Genomic DNA, 23,390 nt, shown 5'->3' with positions numbered 1-23,390 from the left:
AGTCAAGGCGATTGGAAGAATGGCAGGAAGAGGAAAGAAAGAGGAAGAGAGAATGGGCTTTGAAGGGCCATGAGAAGTTCTGTGGGAACGGATTGGACATCCTAGTGCAGGGAAACGTGGCAGTGCAGGTCTACAGCTTAACGGAGCCTGGGTGGGAGGTGGCTGATGTGGGTTTCATCTGCACAGAGATTCTGGCTGACGCCTGTATTTGGAAGAATGCAATAGTGTTTGCGTATTTGAACCTACAGCCAGTCCTCGGGCCAGAAGCTGAGGCTGAACTGCCTCCTGATTTACAGCTTCCACCCCCAGTTTCCATTCTCCCCTAAAGCACTGGATTCAGGTAATCGCGGACGCACTTGGCTCCTCCCGCACTGACCGCTGCCCTCGGCGGGACAACGGGCGCCCTCGCAGCCCCGTGCGTTCCCAGGGCTCAGGCGCGCAGACGCGGCGCAGCGTCGCCTAGCAACGAGGCACAACAAGGGACTGGTGGTTAACGCCCGGGGCGTCTGCTGGGTTTGCGGAGCAGCTACTTGGCGGGATCTCCCGGCAGGTAAAGTTAGCCGCTCAGGGTAGGGAGGCCCAAGGCCTCCTACCTGGAAAACCTGGGAAAGGAGAAGATGCCACGTGGGCGCAGACTGCTGGGGTCAGTGAGGCAACACCTTGCTGGGCGTTGTTGGTTCCTGCCCGTGCCCGCAGGGTTAGACGGGGCTTGGGGTGGGTTTCGTAAGCATCCCGCCACCTCCCATTCAACAGGTGACAAAACTGAGGCCCAAGAGGGGATCTCAGGTGAGATCAAGTCAGATTCCGTTACTTGACCGTGAGCAACTCAGAAGTAGCCTCGATTTCTCGAGCCCTACTCCTCCTTAAATCTTCTCAAAGCAGAACTCATTAGAAAATATTTAAAATCATAGGCTGAACGTTCACGAGGAACAAAGGACCAATCAACTCGTGAAAAAAAATAGCTCCAGTAGTCAAGAAGATGCATTTTTAGAGAAGAACTGTTTGCATATCCAATGCCCTGAAGTTTTCACACAGTTAATTTACTGTTAGAGATTTATCCTAAAGAAATAGTTGGGGATATGGATGAAAATTTTATGTTCAAGGACGTTCTTTGCAGCCCTGTCTATATTTGCAGAAAATTAGAAACAAATTTCAATTATCAGAGACTGGCTAGATAGCTAATGGATTTTAAAATATTTGAAATGGCATGTTATGCTAATCCACTGGAGATGACTGAAGCAATGAAGGGAAACTGAGACTTCATGAGTTTGTTAATTTAAGAATTTAGTAGGAATATGAACCCAGGAAGGGAAGGTGAAAGTAGGGGATAGAAATTCAGACAGAGATGTTAAAATTGCTTTAGAAAAACACACAAAGCCGGGCACGGTGGCTCACGCCTGTAACCCCAGCACTTTGGGAGGCTGAGGCAGGTGGATCGCCTGAAGTCAGGAGTTTGAGACCAACCTGGTTGATGTGGGGAAACCCGTCTCTACTGAAAATACAAAAATTAGCTGGGCGTGGTGGCGAGTGTCTGTAATCCCAGCTACTCAGGAGGCTGAGGCAGAAGAATCACCTAAACCTGGGAGGTGAAGGTTGCAGTGAGCTGAGATCAGGCCACTCTCCAGCCTGGGCAACAGAGTGAGACTCTGTCTCAAAAGAAAAAAGAAAAAGAAAAAATAAAAGAAAAGAAATAGTATTGATCTCTCTGAGCTTATCTTTAGGTGATTTTTATTTTATTCATTGTGCCCTTGTTTTCCAAATTCTCCACAGTGAAATGTATTACCCTCGTAAGGATCATCTCCGTAGCTCATTGCCACAGGCCTATGTCAGCTGTTCAGTCTCTCCTCCATTAACTATCATACCCAGTATGGTGATAAAACACATAGACTTTTTTCTGGCGGGGAGACAGAGTCTCACTCTGTCACCCAGGCTGGAGTGCAATGGCGTGATCTCAGCTCATTGCAACCTCCGCCTCCCGGCCTCAAGTGTTTCTCCTGCCTCAGCCTCCCCAGTAGCTGGGACTATAGGCACATGCCATTGCCACTCCAGGCTAATTTTTGTATTTTTAGTAGAGACAGGGTTTTGCCATGTTGTCCAGGCTGGTCTTGAACTCCTGACCTCAAGTGATCCACTCGCCTCAGCCTCCCAAAGTGCTGGGATTACAGGAGTGAGCCACCATGCCGGGTCATGATAAAACAACTTCATTCTCTAGTTTAGGAGACACTCTATCATTGCAATACTGTCTGTAAGCTCTTCTAACCTCTGCACTATGCAATTGCTCAAAAACACTATCTCGAAGTAGGAAAAATTAGTTCCTACGTGAAAATCAGATGATTTAAAACAACTTTATGCAGGTGTAATTTAATTGCTTCCTGAATATTATTCATAAGCAATTCTTTTATAAATCAAAGGCTGCTCTGTCTTGGAACTGGTTATAGAGTGCTATAAACTCTTTTTTTTTTTTTCCCAGAGATTAATTGTAGGATAGATTCTCATTTGCCCAGGATAGTTTCTGCATGTCTGCCTGAAATATTATAGGCACAAGGTCTAGGGCCTGTTCGCTTTTCAAGCACCTAAGGAAGATGTTTGAGATTTGGAAAAAAAATGCTTATATTGACTCTAAAATATGAAAAGAGAACTGAAAAATTAAGGTTAATTAAATGTTTTATTAATATAAATTTTTTATTACATTTGAAAACAATTTTCTCATTTTACAAGAATTTCCAGGTGTATGTACTGTTTGCTGAGTAATTTTGAATACAAATTTCAAAAGTTTTTATGATGCAAATGACATTTAATGGGCGATGCAGGCACATTTTAACATTTTAGTATATTGGCTATAGTGTGAATAAGTTGCACAGATCCTCAAAAATCTTACAAGTAGTGTGGTCTGAAGTTAGAGACCTGGAATAGATGCCTTTCAGAAACATCTAGGAGTTTCTATGAAGACGTGGCTTTTTAATGTATGTGATAAATTCTGGTGTCTCTAATGCTAGGGGTTGCTTTTGATCCTTGACATGCAATTTGAGCTAACCCTCACACTGTAGATTCTCCCCAAGGATTTTCTACTTCCTAGGATTTCTACTGAGACTATAGTAATTTCCTTAAGGCTACGATATACCATTTAAGATTGCTCCTACGATATACCGTTTAAGATGGCTCTGATGCCGAACATAATTCCACAAACTCTCATTGAAGAAAACTAGATAGATTTCCTGGGTTATTCTAATAGACATTAACATCTTGAAATTTTTTTTTTTTTTTTTTGAGACAGAGTCTCACTCTGTTGCCCAGGCTGTAGTGCAGTGGCACGATCTCGGCTCACGGCAGCCTCCACCTCCCAGGTTCAAGTGATTCTCATGCCTCAGCCTCCTGAGTAGCTGGGACTACAAGGCACATGCCACCACACCCAGCTGATTTTTGTAATTTTAGTAGAGACAGGATTTCACTATGTTGGCCAGGATGGTCTCAAACTCCTGACCTCATGACCCACCCACCTCAGCCTCCCAAAGAGCTGGGATTTACAGGCGTGAGCCACCCGCCCGGCCTGAAAAGTTCTTTGAACCCTGGCTGGGTTACTCCTCTGTGGTATGTTAACTAAGCATAAATCCCATTCCTTTCACTCTTTCCACACAGACATGGACATATGAGGACAAGTAGAAAGGAAGTAACCTCAGTTTTCCCAGGATGTATCTCTTCAGATTTTTTTACTGCTTTTTTACTGAGCTGTGGATTATATGAGAGAAAACTTTTTATTATCCAGGGAAAGGACAAAAATGTTGATTCAGATCTGGTAGATTCTGTATACCATTTATAAGATCTTTACTCCTAGGAAAAATGGAGTTAATGAGGTTTATAAATATCAAATGCCGATTATGTACCAGACACTGTTGTAGGTGTTTGGGATACATCAGTAAAAGAAAATAGACAAAAACCTCTGCCTTGTGGCACAAACACTCTTGCAGGTCTCAAAAGTTACTTGATGGGCTTAGTCTCTTAGGCCCATCATAAGCAAGCTATAAAAAAGCTAAATGATTTCTTGTTATTTAAGTTATGCCACTAATATATTCACCTCCTTTCTAAACTGAAAGCCAGGACTAATGCTCAATGATCTTATCAATAAGTTCCTTAAAATTGCAGAGTTTGAAATTGGGATGTAGGTGACCTATTTGTATATATGTGATAATTTCTACACGTATTGCATTGTGTTTTAGGAGGTAAAAATTTAAAGGAGAAAAGAAACCTCCTGTCAAGGGCACAGGTAATTGAGAAATGTATGTGCAAATGTCACTTTAACATATATTGCATCTTTTTCCAGGATGGGTAAAAAGATAAAGAAGGAAGTAGAGCCTCCTCCTAAGGATGTGGTAAGTTTCTGATTTGAATATTAGTAGCACTTTAACAACCAGTTATAAAAATAAATTGTTCACACAGTTTGGCATGTACCAGTATATACATGAATACGCGATGGCAGAAGTCCAAAGTCTGACTAATGATAAGATTAGTCAGAGAAATCTAACATTATATAAACAAACATTTACAACATTGTCATTATATAATTAGCACAATTAGAGAGTAATTATTAGCTTTTCCAGTATGTAGATGGCATGTTTATAGCCTAGTTAATGAATAAATAGTTTGGGTTGTTCTTTTAAATACTTACCATTTACATTTGCCAGCCTCTCATTTATGTTAATTAATGAAGTGAATAACTGGAAGTTCTGCGATAGCTATTAGATATGTATATAAGGTTGTCTGGTGATGACCATTGCACATGAGAAGTCCCTATCCTTTCCAGTTCTATCGAGCGACTAGTCTGGAATCATCATCTTTATTCCAAATGCTAATTCATTCCCCACTAAAAGCTCTTCTCTCTCTTTAAAAACAGGATTTTATCTTATCTCTTTAAAGTTTATCAATTATTGAAAGGTTGTGTTAAAAGTGAAAAATGACCTTTGACAATTTTCAGTTTAGAAACTTATTTTGAAACGGACATTTGGTGTGATTTCCTTCAGATAAAACAGGATTAGAAAAGAAATGAGTGAGTCCACAGACTCACAGAAATTTCAAATTTGAAGGAAACTGGGCTAATGGCAGAAGTCTGCCCCCAGCCTTGAGAGCTTTGTGGTTAAGACCCTGGGGGCCTTGAGCCAGCTCTGCCTCTTGCCAACTGTGTTATTGTGGCCAATTTGCCAAATTTGGCCAAGTTATTTCGGTGTTTTTTTTTTTTTTTTTTTTTTTTTAAAGCTCCAAAATGGGAATCGTAATATCCAACTCATTCCTGTTGTTGTATGATTTAAAACAGAATAAGTTACATAAGGGTCTTAGTGCCTGGCACACAGCACTTGGAAAATAAGATCTATTATCATGAGAATCCTCTGGACTCTGCTTCTGAGACCCACACACGCGCCCCTGTGCAATCCTCTAGGTATGATACTTCAATACAGTTGGGAACAAAATCTACAGAAGTGCCTGTCTTCCTGGGTACAGGAAGCCTTTGCAGGGGTAGGCATTGTGATCTCATGATATTTCATCATTCTGGCTGCTTCTCTTAGGACACATTCCCAAAATGTTGCAGATTCTCTTATTTTTTTCATCGCATCCAAGGTTTGTATTACCCCTCTTTTTGCTACCAAATAGCATTATTGGCATCTTATTAGCAAAAACATACTCTGATTAAAATTAGAATTATGGGACTAATAAACAATAGATGTATGTGTCCAATACACTTTCTATAACTTCATAATGTCTTGCTGATATCCTCCTCTGGACTCCAATCCTTGGGGACATAATGGAGAACTTGAGAAACACAGTCCTAGTGGTTAACAAAATAGAGTTCTTGCTCCCTCAGCTCCCAACAGCCTTGGAGGTAGCCAATGGTGGGTGTAACATTGACCAATGGTCCTTACTTTTCCTTGTCTTTCCCAGGGGACTTCCACCCTTCTACTTTGACTGTAAAACTGACAGAGTGTTGGGAGGCCTGGGTGGATCACGAGGTCAGGAGATCGAGACCATCCTGGCTAACACAGTGAAAACCCATCTCCACTAAAAATACAAAAAATTAGCCGGGCGTGGTGGCGGGTGCCTGTAGTCCCAGCTACTCAGGAGGCTGAGGCAGGAGAATGGCATGAACCTGGGAGGTGGAGCTTGCAGTGAGCCGAGATCGCGCCACTGCACTCCAGCCTGAGCGACAGAGCAAGACTCCATCTCAAAAAACAAACAAACAAACAAAAACTGACAGAGTGGTATTAAAATAATATATAAGCCCTTTTCTACAGTATTTGTTCTCATACTTCAAAGCAGTATGCCACAATTTACAGTATCTTAACCTGGAACTTGTTCCAGAATATACCTCTAAAGTCAATAAAGTTTTATTCTATACATTGTAAATGAAAACCACATTTAAAAAGAAATATAACTACTTAAGAAAATAAACTTTTCTCTGTCAACTAATGGCAATTTGCTTCTTATACGTTTCCTAGATATATTGTTTCCAAAGACTTTAATTTTTATCAGACTTTCCTCTACAGGTTAAAATGAGTAATAAAGACAGCAAGAAAAGTGTTGGCAATAGGATTAAAACAAAAAGCTCCCTTTGCTTTTCTTAATATTCTCATTTGTAGTAACATTAATATATGCATATATGGTACTGATTTACATCTTCTTCTCATGAAAGAGACACTAACTAAGAAGATGCCTACATATGGAAAAGATATGGCTTGATCAACCAATACAACTATATTCTTCCTTTCCAAATCATTTTCATATCTGGCCAAAAGGCTGTTTGTGATGCTTTAATAAAAGGAAAATTTACGGTAGAATATTGCATAAAAGAATTCCTAATAGAAATGACTCTACTAGGCCTGATTTAGTATAAGGCAAGAGGGCTATCCCACCTGAGTTTGGGTCCTTACTCCATTATCCACTTCTGCCCATCTATGAACTTGGGTGAACTTTCTAACCTCTGTGTACCACAGTGAGGATGTGATACTGCTTAATTCATAGGAAGACCCACTCACATCAGTGAAGTAAGGTTAGATAAATGTAAGATGCTTAGAACAGTGCCTGGCATTAGGTAAGAGCTTGGTAGATGTTGTTATTAATGATGTAGTCGAGGGTGCTGTTCATCATTCTACAGAACTGAACAAGTTTGTATGAACTGTCAAAGGAGACAGGGAAGTCAGGGATGAAGCATGGAAGACCAGCTGGCCACTGAAGTCTCCTGAGGCCTGGTGTGTGGCCATCATAATTTATGGTCAGATCTTTGAGTTTGCAAGCGTGGAAATTGTAGTCTTTTAATATTTCAGAGGTGATTGAGCTTCAGTGGATAAAGCCACAAGATCTAAACTCCCAAGAGATGATGACCTGGCCCTGGAACCATAATGATTAAGTATCAAGTTAACTGAATATTTATGCTAATGAGTCAGGACTTTCTTTCCTTAGTTAAATGCACACAGGAAGCTAAGCAGGGTGAGTATAGAATCACAGCAATGGAAAATAGTAGAACATGCCCCCTCAGCCGCACAACCAAATCCAATTCCTGGGAAGAGGGTGAGGTCCCCTGGGTTTTCCTGGACCTCCTTCATCAATCTCAGAACTCAACCTTTCATTCTTTGTCATAGACTGACAACAGTACTGTGGACTTTAAAAGATAAATAAATAAATGGCCTGTGCCTGCCCTATTGGGCAGCACAGAATCAGAACATTTTTATCATTGAAAGCCTATTGGACAGCACTATTCTAGATAGTATTATTCCTTAACAGAGACATAAAAATATTCTAGAAGCCTATGGCCACTCAAATTGACTGGGCTTAAAATTCAAAGTTTAGCCAGAATGCTTCCATTTACTTTCATTCTTCTTGTAAATAATTTTATCACTTATTTTGCTATGTAAAAAAGTTGTATGAACTTCTTTTCCCATCTTTCTCCCTCCTCACAGTTAGACACTATGAATTAATAAAAAATATAAATTCATAAACAATATACCTATATAAAACCATATAGATAATTTTCAGCTTGCTCATCTTACTCCAAAAGTTTGCTACTTTGATCAGGTTATAAAGCAAACTAAAAGCTATTTTAGCTACTTTCATTTTAATCTTTAGACATTTTAGCAAATTTTTACTGATGTCTAGATATTCTCTACTGAAAGTTCCTATTAGATGAATGCTGTCTACCTCCTCCTGTTTATCTCTCTCTCTTTTCCTATACAATTAGTGCCTCATGATCTGGGACGACTGCTGTTGTAAACATATTGAAATTGAAATTTTAAAAGCCTTTTATTTGTACTTATTGGCACCGTAAAAATCACTCAACTGTGATGATCTCTATTTTCACTGAGGTCATCTTTGTAATTTTGTATTTTTTTTTAGACCTATGCCAATACTACAACCACTAGGCACATGTGGGTATTAAAATTTGAACTTACAATGATTAAAATTATTAATTTTAAAGGCTAGGTGCAGTGGGTCACATCTGTAATCCCAGCACTTTGGGAGGCTGAGGTGGGAGGATCGCTTGAAGCCAGGAGTTCAAGATCAGCCTGGGAAAAACAGCAAGATTCTGTCTCTATTTTTTTAAAAGGAAGTTAAAAATTCAGATTCTCAGTCACATTAGGTACATTTCAAATGCTAAAGAATAAAGAACCGCTTGTGACCTGTGACTACCATATTGGATAGCACAAAATCAGAACATTTTCATTGCTGAAGTGCTATTGGACAGCACTATTCTAGGCAGTATTATTCCTTAACAGAGACATAAAAATATGTCTAGAAGCCTATGGCCACTCTAATGGACTGGGCTTAAAATTCAAAACTTAGCCAAAATGCTTCCATTTTCTTTCATTCTTTTTGTAAATAATTTTGTTTTATCATTTATTTTTGCAAAGAGTGTGAAATTATAGTTTCTCAACAAGCTTGTTGGTGACTGTGACTTTCTTATGGGAAAGCAGATGGGATATGTAATGACAGCACAGTATTATTTATTTGGTCACATGGCACTCTGTTATAGCTATCATTTTATTCTCAGTGCTCTTTTTAATAAAAAATTACTATAACGGTACAGGCTCTGTAGGAGAAACAAGTGTCATGCCAAGTTTCTCTACTCTCTGCCAAACATTGGTATTTCCTCTTGTCAGCCCATTGGATGGCAACTCTTACAGTCTCAAGCTTCCCTTTAAGCTTCTCATCCCCCATATTATCTTTTTCTTCTTTTTCTTTTTTTGAGACAGGGTCTTGCTCTGTCTCCCAGGCTGGAATGCAATGGCACAATCATGGCTCACTGCAGCCTCCACCTCCCAGGCTCAAGTGATCCTCCCTGCTCAGCCTCTTGAGTAGCTGGGACTAAAGGCACACACCACCATACCCAGCTAATTTTTGTATGTTTTGTAGAGACAGGGTCTCACTCTGTTGCCCAGGCTGGTCTCGAACTCCTGGGCTCAAGAGATCTTCCCACCTCGGCCTCCCAAAGTGCTGGGATTACAAGCATGACTCACCGCACCTGGTCTTTAAAATTAATTTTAATTATTATAGAATCACATTTAAATAACCACATGTGACTATTAAATGATATTTACTAAAGCTTATGTTTAAATGTATTTTCGTGTACTCTACCTACTCCTCTGACACTTGTTTTTCTATGGCGATCATGACATACCTGTGCTTAACCATTGTATCCTTATTCACATGCTTATATAATCAGCTTGAAAAATATAGAAACATGAGAGGTCTCTGGGATGAAAGTTCCAAGAGGGAAGGGAAATCTGTTTTGGATGTGGGTTGGTAGAGAAGATGGCCAGCTGGGACATGAGGGAAGGTGCCGTAAGTGGTGAAGACGATCTAAGGCTGTGGTTTTTAGGAGTTTGCGGGGCAATCAAGGAGCCTTTTGAAGGTAGGTTGGGAACTGTGGACCCTCCTCCCTCTAAAGTGTACTCCAAGTGTTTTACATGTAATTTCACATAGAGAATGTACCCCCAAAGCCTACTGATAGCTCCATGGACCTCAGGTTCAGAGCCCTCTCTCCTGACATCAGCAAACAGTACACAGTTAAGGCACTTTAAGGCCACAAGAATAGAAAAAATTTCCAGGGGCACTTTAATACATTCCTTTACAGACATTTTCCAAGTACTTCCATCTTCCAGGTATTGTCCATAGGTGATGGAGACAGAGAAACAACATGGTCCTTTGCCTGAAGAAATGTATTTATTTGCTGGACAAATATAGAGTGCCTACCATATGCAAGCATTCTTCCACATCCTGGGCATAAAGATGGGGAGAAAGGAAAGTTCAGGCCCCAAGGCAGCTTATATTATAGTGGGAGAAACAGTCAATTAATGACAATATAATTCAGATAGTGAGACGATGAATGAAGAAAAATAAAGTCGGATATGGTAAGGAGTGTGATGGGGCCTCTTTAAATAGAATCTTGGTCAGGGCAGGCCTTCTCGGTGGGATCTCAACCAAAACACACTTAAATGAAACGAGGGGGTGTTCTGTGCAAATCTGGGAGGGGACCCCAGCCAGACCACACTGCCTTATGCAGTGTGTTTGAGGAATGCCAGGAAGGTTAGTGTGGCAGGAGATTAGTGAGCAAGTTGTAGGAGGGGGTCACAAAGATGGCGAGATGGTGACGACCATGTGGGACATTAGGCTATGTTAAGCAAGTTGGATTTTTTCCTAATGTGCACAAAAGAGAATTCATTGGAATGTGACAAAGAGAGGAGTAGTGACATCTGATTTGTATTTAAAATGAAAAATAAGATTGTTCTAGCTACAATGCGGGAGAAACATGAAAACTGGAAGAGCAGCTTGGAAGTTGTTACAAGTCAGATTGGATATGTGCAGTTAAGATCTAATGGCAGCTCGGACCCAGGAAGTCGCCATGAAGAAGATGAGATGTGGCCAGAGTGAGGAGGAGCTTTGAAGGTCGAGCTGGCAGGATATGCTGATGGGTAGGACATGGAGTGTGAGAAGGGGACAAGTTGAGAAATCAAGCCTGAGCAACGGAACGAATGGAAGTACAATATACTGAAACAGACATGTAAATCAAAGACATAATGCAGTGTGTTAAATTCAGAAAAATAACAGCTGTGGAAGAAGAGAAAGAAAAGCAAGCAGGCAAGCCCAGTCATCCAAGGAATTTCAACCCCCAAACCACCATGAATAAAAACAATAAAAAGAGAGATGGAGGCCTGACAATTAAATACACCATAACTCTCTATAGTTTCAAGTATTATTGTATTATTTTCTTTAGAAATGAAATACAACTCTCAAGAAGTCCTGGGTGACATGGTGCTCCCACATGGTGGCTTTAGTGAGAACTATTTTGGTAAGTTAATGAGGGTAAAAGTCAGATTGGATATGTGCAGCAAGGAGTGAGAGTGAGACAAGTAAATATTCGTAAGGTTTTTGATTGTGAAAGACAAGGAAGTGTAATGTGGTATATGGAGGATGATTACTATCTAAGGAAAGTTGGTTTTTATTTTAAAATAAAAGAGTTTCAAGAAATCAGAGTTCAGGGAGGATAAGGTGGCTGCAGTTTGCAGGGTAGAGTACCAAAAAGAACCAACATACCGCAATAGCTCCAGAAATCCGGTTAATGGTCCTGTGGATTCTCTGAATTCTAATTTGTATGGGGTGAAACTCCACATGGCGAAGGACATGCATGAACAACTCTCAGGGTGCTATAAGTCACATCCTTTCTAGAGCTCGCACAGGTCTGGGAAGCACGTAATTTGCTTGGAAGGCATGGAGGGTCTTATTGAATACCTGGGGCATTGAGAAGAGTCCCCAGAAAAGTCATGCCTTAATAGTCGTGTGGCTAAACCCAGCCCCACAGTAAAGGTTTCTCTGGTCCTGCCCTACCTAATAAAGCTTAAAGCCAGGCTTTAAATAGATTAACCTGATCCATAAGTAAAACAACTGCCTGCCAGAACAAACTTCAATATACTTTAAGGAACACTCCTCCTCCCCCAGCCCCCAAAAGAATCTAGATGCTCAGCTACATAATTTTCACAACGCCCAGTATCCAATACAAAATTATTCGGTATGCAAAAAAGGAAAATGTGACCTATAACCAGGAGAAAATCAGTTAATAAGTCAACAGAGGAGGTAAAATGGGATACTAAAAAATACCAAATTAACTGAGAAAAGGCAGGATAAAAGGAACAGGGAGCAAATGTGACAAAGTGAAAACAAATAGCAAGATGATCAATTAAAATCCAACCATATCAATAACCACATTAGATATAAATAATCTAATATTCCAATAAAAAGTATTGTCCAACTGAGTAAAAAAGCAAGACTCAACTCTAACCTGTCTATAAGAATCCTCCTTTACATATAAAGGTACACATAAAAATAAAAACATAATAAAAGATATATACCATGCAAACACTAATCATAAGAAATCTGGAGCACCTATGTTAATACCAAATGAAATATATTACAATTGCAGGACAAAGAATATTACCTGAGAAAAAGATGGACATTTTATAATGATACAAAGGTTTATTTTTCTAATGGTCCTAAGTGTTATTCACCTAATAACACAAGTTTAAGATACATGATGGCAAAAAAGGCTATGCGATAGCATAAGAAACAATGAAATACTTAGACATTTGTTTAACAAAATAAAATCAATACCTATATGCTGAAAACTGTGAAACATTCCTGAGACAAATTAAGACCTAAATAACTGAAGAGATAAAAGTACTACGTTGGATACAGATACATTGCTGATGGGAATGCAAATGGTAGAACTACTTTGGAAAACTAAATTGTATTTTTTTTCTTTTTTAAGACAGGGTCTCACTCTGTTGCCCAGGCTGGATTGCAGTGGTATGATTGTAGTTCACGGCAGACTTGAACTCCTGGGTCAAGCAATCCTCCCACTTCAGCCTCCCAAGTAGCTAGGACTACAGGTGCGCGCCACCACACCTGGCTAATTTTTTAACTTTTTGTAGAGATAGGGTCTCACTATGTTGCCCAGGCTGGTCTTGAACTCTTGGCCTCATGTGATTCTCCTGCCTCAGCCTCCCAAAGTGCTGGGATTACAGCCATGAGCTGCAGTGCCCCAAAATTATATTTTTTTTACAAAGTTAAACATGCACTTGCCAGACAAGCCAGAAAGTTTACTTCTAGGCATTTGCTCAAGAGAAATGAAAACATTTGTCCATAAGAAGACTTGTATAAAAATGTGCATGGCAGCTTTATACATAATGGCTCCAACCTGAAACAACCCAGAGGTCCATCAACAGTTGAATGGATAAACAAATTGTGATATACAATGGGATACTACTCAGCAGTAAAAAGAAAGGCAAAAACAAATGAGATCCATGAAACATGGATCCCAAAAATATTCTGCCACATGAAAGAAGCCTACACAAAGGGTCCCTATGTAGTAATTTCATTACTACTAAGTTATAGGACAGGCAAAACTGATCTGTAGTGAAAGAAAGGAGATCAGTGGTTATCTGGGACCAGTCATAGGAGGGGAATTAACTGCAATGAGGCAAGAGAGAATGTTTTGGGGCATGGAAATCTTCACATATTGTTTGGAGTGGTTGGTTACACAGATCTGTTTCTTAAAATTCTATACAGATGTATACATTCCTCAAAACTCATCAAACTTACACTGAAAATAACTTCATTGTATTGCATCTAAATTGGCCTTCTGTAAGTTGGATTCAAAAGAAGTAATGGAGGAATTTAGTAGACAGGGAGGAGTTGACTACTCATGAGACAAAAGGGATGATTAATAATATAAAGTATTATTAATTTATATTATATTAATAATATAAAGTATTACAAGATGAGAATGTGTCCATTCTGTGAAAATAGGAGATTGAGTTATCTAATGTGCTAGTCTTAGTGTCTGGCACTTAATAGGGATTCAATAAATGTTTATTAAATACATGAATTAATTAATGAAAGTGAGTGAGTAAAAAAAAAGCCAAAGCACCTATTAGGGATTGGCCTTGGATATTTTCTCTGATGTAATAGAAGAACATGTGCAGATATAGGTAGATTTGAATTTGCAAGTTGGAAGTTGATGGAGTTTCCATCTGGTAACTTTATTTTTTCTGAAAATTTTGCTGGGTGAGGAGGAAAGAAAGGGGGAAGTAGGAGTGTTAAATGTTCAAGGATAGTAGAAATGTTTGAAATAATTTTGTTCTTTTGAGAAGGAGAAATCAAGTTTACAAAAGAAATGTAGAAACCTGGTGTGCAGTGAGGCCATCTCAATTGCTGGTCATGAATTTACAATGATACTAACTTTCTTCTAGTTTAACATTCTTTGAGAATGGTTGGACACTTGGGTACAAATGCAAAGAAGAAAATACTAGTGTTCACTTGTGGTATGGGTTTCAGAAGATTCGTCTGATGATAAGACAGACAAGGAGGTTTAGGGTTTAGCAGAAGTGTTATTCAGATAACAGAACGTACAATCTAAGCAACTTAAGAGGGGAAGAAGGGAGAAAGCTGATAAAGGGAGAGAAAGCAGAGGGAGTAAATGGACTGGGGATCCAAATGCAATTGAAGAATCTCTGTAGTGGGAGTAGTTGAAAAAGTCAAGCTATATCTCTCACCACTTGCTGGTTGGCTACCAAGAACCCCTCAGAACCTGTACACCGTGGGTGCTGTAGGAAACCAATCTATAGGCAGATAGAGAAAAATTAATGGGTTCTCAAGCATAATAGCAGAAGACAAAGCTGAATGATAGATGAATGCTACTGAGTCAGAATTAGCGAAAGAGACAGGAGAGAACTTTCAAAAGTGATGAGAACACTTCTCTTCTGTCGAGATATAGTGGTAGCAGGTAGCAGGTAGCAGCAGGCATTTCTCCAGCTACAATAACTATGAAAAGCAGATGGACTTAAAACTACGATTGAAGAGCTTTGGAAAGGCAAATTAAAAAGACTGAAAATACCAAGCATTGGTGAGGATGTAGAGCAACTGGAACTCTCATTCATAGCTGGTGGGAAAGTAAATTGATAAAACCGCTTTGGAAAACTGTTCAACAGTACCTATGAAAGGGAAATATATGTCTACCCTATGACTCATCAACTCCATTCCTAGATATATACCCAAGAGAAATGAATGTATATATCCACAAAAAGACATGTAAAAGAATATTCATTGTGATTTATTATTTCCTCAAACTGGAAAGAAAAGAACCCAAACTGGTATATTTATATAATGGAATACATTATATAGCCATAAGAAATATGACTTAGCTATATAAGCAAAAATGTGAAAGAACTGCAATAGGTATTGCACTGAGCTAAAGAAAACAAATAAGAAGGAGTGAATGTTGTATGATTCCTTATATGAAGTTCAAAAATGGAAAATTAAGTGATTATTTTAAATAACTGAAGAGATAAAAGAATAATGGTTCTCTCTCGTGGGGGCACGGTGGCTTAGGAAAGGAGTGTGAGGAAACCTTCAGAGATACTAGAAATGTTCTATATCTTAGTTGGAGAGATCTGAATTAATATTCTTTAATAAAATTAAAGATCAAGTGGAAGAAATACCTAATAACACAAAAAAACTGAGTCGATTTTGCTTTTTAATCCAATCTAACAGACTTAGTTGGATTTATTTACCCTAGTGATGTTTATTTTGATCATTGACATATTTGATTTTATTCCTATCATTCTATTTGAAGTTGTGGTTTTTCTTTGCTATGTTTTCATCTTGTAATTTCTTTTGTATTTTCTGTCCCTTTTCTGAATTGAGCAATTTTCCTTTGTTTCCCTTTCTTTCTGGCAGTGTGGAACTTTGGTTACTTGTTCGTAGCCTATCAAATACACATTTTAACCTGCATTTTTTCTATTAATGTAAAAATAAAAAATAGCTAGGCAACATGCCTCTTTTTTAAAAACCAAAAATTTTCTTTACCTGTTTTGTTGAAAAAAAAATCTGTTTTAATTCCAAGCCGCTATTAGTTTTTTTTTCTTATAAATCATTATCACTTCAGGAATCCTTTCTTAAGAATTGCATTGGCCGGGCGAGTTGGCTCATGCCTGTAATCCCAGCACTTTGGGAGGCTGAGGCAGGCAGATTCCCTGAGGTCAGGAGTTCAAGACCAGCCTGGACAACATGGCAAAACCCCATCTCTACTAAAAATACAAAAAATCAGACACCTGTAATCCCAGCTACTCGGGAGACTGAGACAGGGAGAATCGCTTGAACCCAGGAGGCGGAGATTGCAGTGAGCTGAGATCGCACCATTGCACTCTAGCCTGGGCAACAGAGCGAGACTCCATCTCAAAAAAAAAAAAAAAAAAAAAAAAGAAAAGAATTGTATTATGATTCACAACATCATCTGCAACATTTAGTAAGCTAAACAGCAGAATACATTTTACTGCATTTTTTGATCTACCACGGTTGTTTTTATATTTTGGTCCTCCCAAGTTTTGGCTGGAGATTTTGCCTGAGCAATTTGTTTAAGAGCGTATGGTTGATACACGTTTTGAGTTTGTGAATGCCCGAGCATCTGAAAGATAACCTAGCCAGATATAAACTTCCAGAGTCACAATCCTTTTCCCTTGGACCTTTGTTGATTATCTTCCACAAACAGTCAGGAGAAGGAAAGGTATAAGGTCATTTGTTGAGGTCTTTTTTCTTATTATTCAATATTATTTCTGCTTCTTGTTGTATATTTTCTGTTTGGTCAAGCTAATATTTTATCCACCATAAATAAACATTTATTCCCATTTTAAACCATCTTGTGTTATTTTCCCCATTTGCATATCCTTCCTTCTTATCGCCATCCATCCCATTTTATCTGTTCTTCAAATCATATCTGAAGCATCCATGGAGCTTTCTCTATTTACCCCAGTTTCAAATTAATTTCCCCACTCTCATCATAGTATTTATTGTCTCTGCCATATGTTTTGCACTTCATAAAATCCTAGAATTTTATATCTGGAAGAGATCAGACTCCAACTTCCTAACTTTTCAGATTGAAAAAAGCTGTGGTCAGTGAGCCACATGTGTCACTTGAGTGATGTGAAGTCCTCAGGAATTCTGGGGCTACCCTTTAAGACCTAAAGAAGATGGTTCTCAAGCCCCAAACCCTAACTACATTCAGAAGTCCTTCCTTAAGATTTCTGTGAATTTCCAGGGCCTTCAGCTCTCCTCATCAGTGCTGCAGCCAGCATCCCAGCCATTGCTCTTGGCTCAGCTAGAGGCCAACTTTTCTCATCGGATCATGTCGAGAAACACAAGTGCCACCAACCTGTTGTACACAACTGACTTTTTACTGAAGATTTGTCTTCTCTAAAAGGGTCTAAGAGGTTTAAGAACAAGCAAGACTTTTGTAACTCTTATAGCTTCTAGTTTAGAGGGAGCCATAGAAAAATAGCAGCTTTACTTTTGGTGTTAGACAATGCTGTTCTGAAATTCAGCAGCCATTTCTCCTACAAAAGGGAAGTTTTATCTTGGCTATGTCCTTTCAGGTCATTGTTTCTTGCCATCTTCTTTCTTCTTTACTCTTCCAAACTCACACAATTATGTTTCCTTGGAGTAATCAGAGTAATGTATTTCTGCATTCTCTACCTAAAACGAAACAATCTTAAAAATATTCCATGACATAGTAAGATGTCTATATAGGAAAGCCAACACAAAGAACCAGCTAAAGCTTTGAAATACAGTTTTTTTTTCCCTTATCCTAAGGAGAACTCCATCCTTCATTAGTCTCTGGAAATGGAAGAAAAATAGTGTAATAATTTGCTTTCTCCTCGACCACAGAAAGCCTCTATGTGCTATGAACAACAGTTCATTTCAGTTACACATTTCGTTTCAATTACACATGAATTCTCAGGACACAGGTCTTCCTAGAGTCCTATACTTTTCTTTAGACTATATTATCATTTTCCCTGTTCCAGGTTTTATTCAATTTTACATTTTGTTATATGCTCTTTTCTAGTGCTTTATTGTTTTAAATATGTAATTCCTGCTTTTCTAGAGCCTAGTGGTTGGAAAGCAAGTATTAATTATTGAGATGGTCATGAAATAAAGTATATACAGTATTCAAGGATTTTGTGTATTGAATAAGCATTATAAAATGCCATTTGGTAAACATCTGTCATGCGCCAGATGACGTGCTAAGTGCTTTACATACATGGCCTCTACTCCTTTCCTTGCTCCTTTGAGATAGGTACTATTATCCTCATCAAACAGAAAAAGAAATTGACATTCTAGGAGCATAATTCATTTGATTCCACATGGCTAAATTGAGAAACTAGACCTGTCAGATTCCAAAACATTTTGCTCTTCCTACCATACCCCAGGCATTCCAGTGCTGACAATTGTTTCTCTAGTGGCTGATGTTTTTTAAATGAAAAACTTTGTGGTGCACTTATTGGGCAGTGACCACATCCTTTTTGCAAGATTACATTCTCTCTAAGTTTTAAGACCCATTCATTTTTAATGTGATTTTTAAAGCTCATATGTGAACCTGATAGTTTTCTTTCTGCCTTTCAGTTTGATCCATTCATGATTGAAAGCAAAACAGCAGCCACTGTGGTGTTACTGCTTCGTTCTCCAGAAGAAGAAGTTTTGGCTAAAGCATGTGAAGCCCTTTATAAATTTGCTTTAAAAGGTTTGGACTTTTTTCAGTTTATCTTTCCATTTCATTAATTTCTTAAAATATTTACTACCTCTTAGGCACTTTTCTTCCTAGTCTTTAACTTATTTGCTGTCAGATGAATTATTTCAGATAACCAGAATATTATTTAATGCATTGCCTAAAAGCAATCTCTCTCCCTGAGTGCCTCGCTTAATCTTAAGGAGTAATTTAGTCACTGGGTAGAACAGTCTTTCTGAAAGTTTCATTGTGGTTTTAGAAATTGTAAATGTCACAGAAACTAAAAGAACTCCTAATAGTCAAAGCTGGAACAATTAGAACAACAAAGTAAAGTAGTACTGGCTTATAATCCAAGTGGAAAATAAGTATCCATGAGTCCATACTGATATAAATAAATGAATGAATAAATGGAAGAGAAGAGACAAATGATTCCTAAAAGTTTATGTAGACACTCTTGACTTCAAGAAGGTGAAATATAACTCCCCACTCTTTGAGTGGGAGATGCAAAGAGTGATTTATATCCAAAGAGTACAACATAGAACTGGGGGAAAATAAGCTTATAATGAATAAACCTGACAAACACTACACCTCAGCTATGTGATCAAAATCAACACCACCCATCTGGGCATGGTGGCTAATGTCTGTAATCTCAGTACTTTGGGAGGCCAAGGTGGGTGGATCACTTGAGCCCAGGAGTTTGACACCAGCCTTGGCAATGTGTCAAAGTCCCTTCCCTACAAAAAAAAAAAGTACAAAAACTAGCCATGTGTGGTGGTGCATGATTGTAGTCCCAGCTACTAGGGAGACTGAGGTGGGAGGATCACTTGAGCCCAGGAGTTCAAGACCAGCCTTGGCAACATGGCAAAACCCCACCTCTACAAAAAATAAAAACATAAGTCATGTGTGACGGCACATGTCTGCAGTCCCAGCTACTCAGTAGCCTGAGGTGGGAGGACTCTTGACCCTGAGAGGCAGAGGTTGCAGTGAACTGAGATTGTGCCACTGCACTCCAGCCTAGGCAACAGAGAGAGACCCTGTCTCAAAAAACCAACCAACCAACCAACCAAAAAAAAAAAAACTCACCAACTGTGATAAGTCCTATTAATAATAAGTGCCCTTGACATGTGATATAAATGACACTATATTTCTGTGTTATTTTTCTTAAAAATCCATAACCCCACTCTAATAATGATTTTTTAAAATCAGACAAATCCTGGTTCAGGTACAAAATACCTCAAAACTGTCATGGCTATCCACAACAGCCAAGTCTGAAAAACTCACATAATGGAGGCATTATGACTAATGGCATAGGATGCTGGGACAGAAAGAAGATGATAGGTTAAAACTAAGGAAATCCGAATAACTAAGCACTTTAGTTAATAATAGTGTCTTCATATTAGTTCATTACTTGTAAAAAATGTACCATACTAACATCAAATGTTAATAATAGGGGAAACTAGGTCTGAGGTATGTGCAAACTCTTTGTACCGTTTTTGTAACTTTTCTGTAAAACTAATGTTGTAAAACAAAGCTTATTTAAATACTGTAAACATTACATATCAGGTTCTATTGAAAGGTTTATTCATAGAGGATTTAAAAATATACAAGATGCTTATATTTTAGTGCTCATATTACTACAAATGGTAAGATTAGACTTTTATTATGTTGCATGACAGTTTAATTGAGAATATTAATTTAATTGAGAGTTTAGTGTAACTAAACTGATTTTTGTAATAAAACATCTCAAACTAATATAGGGACAATTTTATTTTAAATAAATGATATTTGACATATTGTGTTGGAAATTGAATTAGAGAACAACAAATCATTCAATTAGCAAAGGGTACAATACTCACCTTGCTTTGTCACTCAGGTTATCATTGAGGATCCAGATGTAAACCAGAGTGTTTCTGGAAGGTACTATATCTTTTTGAATGGATGGTGTAGAATCCTGGGTCAAATTTCAGGGAGATATTGGATTGTGCATCTATGGCAGCATGAATCCCTTTCAGTCTAATAGAGTCATTATACATCATCTGGCTGTCACATGTATCTAATTATATATCTCTTTTTGCATGACATGAAGAAATAGATAGGAATGTATTTGCTATGAAATCAATACAGGAATAATTTTAAATCTGATGTTTTATACCAGTAGTGTTTTCTAAAATTAAAAAAAATATATGATAGGACTTTGGCTTCTGGCCAAGACGGACCACTCTACTGCCTGAAACAATGAATGAAACAGATCCAATATGTGAAAGTAGAGTAGACTTACTCTATTGGTGGAAACAATGAAGGAAATAAACCAGATATATGAAATAACAGTTGACAAGACTATCAACACCAGACAATAAAGGGTAGTGACCACTGAGAGGCAGGAAACAAGGGAAGTAAACCCTATGATTGCCTCAGATTTTTGACTTCAGAGAGCTTTCTGGCCATAGTACTGGAACTCTCTGAGTTAAGAAGACAAACATGAAAGTCCAGAGAAATAAAGGCATTTAGAGTTTTCAGAACAGAGTAAAGGAGAGGAATGAGTTCCACAGAGGGAGAACTCAGGAGATCTGTAAAGGGTCCCATTCTTGTATTTAGAAGAGTAGTGAGCAGCCTGTATATGTGAGGTAAATAGTTGGACAAAGAGGCAGCCAAAGGATTGGGGTAACAGTGCCTGGTGCTCACAGAGGGCTAGGAGTAGCGCGCCTGTTCCATTAGTCAGGCAGAAACCTCAGAATTCATGGAGCATTATGTAGAATACACAGAGGAGTCTTGCCTCAGTATGAGAAATAATTAGTCCTAGATTGTGCACTGTTCTAGTACCACCTAGTAAATATTAAAAGCAAGACTTGAAAGGATCAGGTTGCTTCCAAGTAACTTAATTTGTCCCTGAAAAAAATCTTAAGAATACAGAAATATCCATTGCCCAAGAAGGTAAAATTCACAATGTCTTGCATCCAATAAAAAAATTACTAGGCATGAAAAAAAGCAGAAAAAATGCATAAGATATAAATCAATGAGTAAATCAAATTGACCCAGATGTTAGAATTAGCAGGAAAAGACATTGAAAGATTAATTACAACTGTATTCTATATGTTTAGAAAGTAAAAACATGGAAGCTATAAGATAGACCCGAATATAACTTCTAGAGATGAAAACTTCAATGTCTGAAATGAAAAATACATAGGCTTTGATTAAGGCAGATTAGACATTGCAGAATAAAAAGATTAATAAACTTATATGTGTAGTTGGAGTCTCTGAAAAAGGGAGACAGAGACAGAAAAAGCATTTGAAGAAATAATGGCCAAAGTTTCCCTAAGTCTGATGAAAACTCTAAGTCCATGGATCCAAAAAGTTTGTCAAAACCAAAGTGCAAAGAATATGAAGCAAACTATGCCACAGTACATTAAAATCAAATTGCTTAAAACCAGTGATAAAGACAAAATCTTAAAAGCAGCCAGAATCAGTAAAAACATGTTACATTCAAAAAAGATAAGGATGACAATAGATATTAAATAACAAATTATAAATAAGGATGATTTATCATCAGAAATTTCACAAGTGAGAAGTCTATAGAGCAACAATCTTTAAGGAATAAAAGAAAAATAAAAACTTTCAACCTAGAATTACTATCCAGAAAAAATCTTTCAAAAACTTAGGTGAAATGAAGTTTTTTTTAAACATAAAAAAACTAAAATAATTTTTTCAGCAGATCTACACTACTACTTATAATAAAAACAGGCCTTTTAGGCAGAAGGAAAATAACACTAGATGGAAATATGGATCTACAAAAAAGAATACAGAGTGCTAGAAATGGCAACATATATGTTTTCTTTGTTATTTGAATCACTTCAAAAGCAAATTTATTATTTTAAAACAAAATAATCATATATTGTGCAATTTGAAACATATGTATAAACAAAATATATGGCAACACCAGCCCCAAGGCAGAAAGGGAAAAAAATGGAAGTATACTATTGTTAGGATCTCATATGTGAAGTGCATTAATACCACTTGAAAGTAGACTGTGATACGTTAAAGATGTATACTGCAACCCTAATGAAACCACTAAAATAACAAAATAAAGGATAATATTAAATAAGAAAATGAAATAAAATGGAATAAGTAATATTCCTAGAATACATAGAAAAGAAGGCAGAATATGAAGAAAAAAGAAAACATGGAAAAATGGGGCATATAAAAAACAAATAACGAGATGGTGGATTTAAACCTAACCATATCAAAAATCAAATTAAATATAAATGTCCTAAATACCTTAACAGGGAGAAATTGGTATACTGGATAAAAAGCAAGAGTACACCGCATGTCACCTTCAAGAATTTCACTTTATAGTTTTAGGTCTAACATTTAAGTCGTTACCCCATCTTGAATTAATTTTTGTATGAGATGTAAGGAAGGGGTCCAGTTTCAGCTTTCTCCATATGGCTAGCCAGTTTTCTCAGCACCATTTATTAAATAGGGAATCCTTTCCCCATTGCTTGTTTTTGTCAGGTTTGTCAAAGATCTGATGGTTGTAGATGTGTGGTATTATTCGTGGGGGCTCTATTCTGTTCCATTGGTCTATATCTCTGTTTTGGTACCAGTACCACGCTGTTTTGGTTACTGTAGCCTTGTAGTAGTTTGAAGTCAGGTAGCGTGATGCCTCCAGCTTTGTTCTTTTGGCTTAGGATTGTCTTGGCAATGCAGGTTCTTTTTTGGTTCCATATGAACTTTAAAGTAGTTTTTTCCAGTTCTGTGAAGAAAGTCATTGGTAGCTTGATGGGGATGGCGTTGAATCTATAAA

General features: G+C 37.9%; 1 protein-coding gene across 4 annotated transcripts in view; it reads left to right on the top strand.

The window, feature by feature from the left end:
• Positions 1 to 460: 460 nt before the first annotated feature.
• ARMC3 (armadillo repeat containing 3) overlaps positions 461 to 23,390 on the top strand; it is a 117,023-nt gene continuing 94,093 nt past the window's right edge. For 3 of the 4 annotated variants that reach the window (XM_011991321.1, XM_011991320.1, XM_011991322.1), the window contains exons 1-3: positions 461 to 550; positions 4,319 to 4,367; positions 18,487 to 18,604. In XM_011991321.1, coding sequence (XP_011846711.1) covers positions 4,320 to 4,367; positions 18,487 to 18,604 — 166 coding nt within the window. In that variant the 5' untranslated portion in view covers positions 461 to 550; position 4,319. The remainder of the gene's footprint in view (positions 551 to 4,318; positions 4,368 to 18,486; positions 18,605 to 23,390) is intronic. The other variant, XM_011991323.1, reaches the window with a different exon arrangement.

Source organism: Mandrillus leucophaeus, unplaced genomic scaffold (assembly GCF_000951045.1).
Source record: "Mandrillus leucophaeus isolate KB7577 unplaced genomic scaffold, Mleu.le_1.0 Scaffold394, whole genome shotgun sequence".
NCBI classification, from domain to species: Eukaryota; Metazoa; Chordata; class Mammalia; order Primates; family Cercopithecidae; genus Mandrillus; species Mandrillus leucophaeus.
This window is presented reverse-complemented; position numbering and strand designations above follow the sequence as displayed.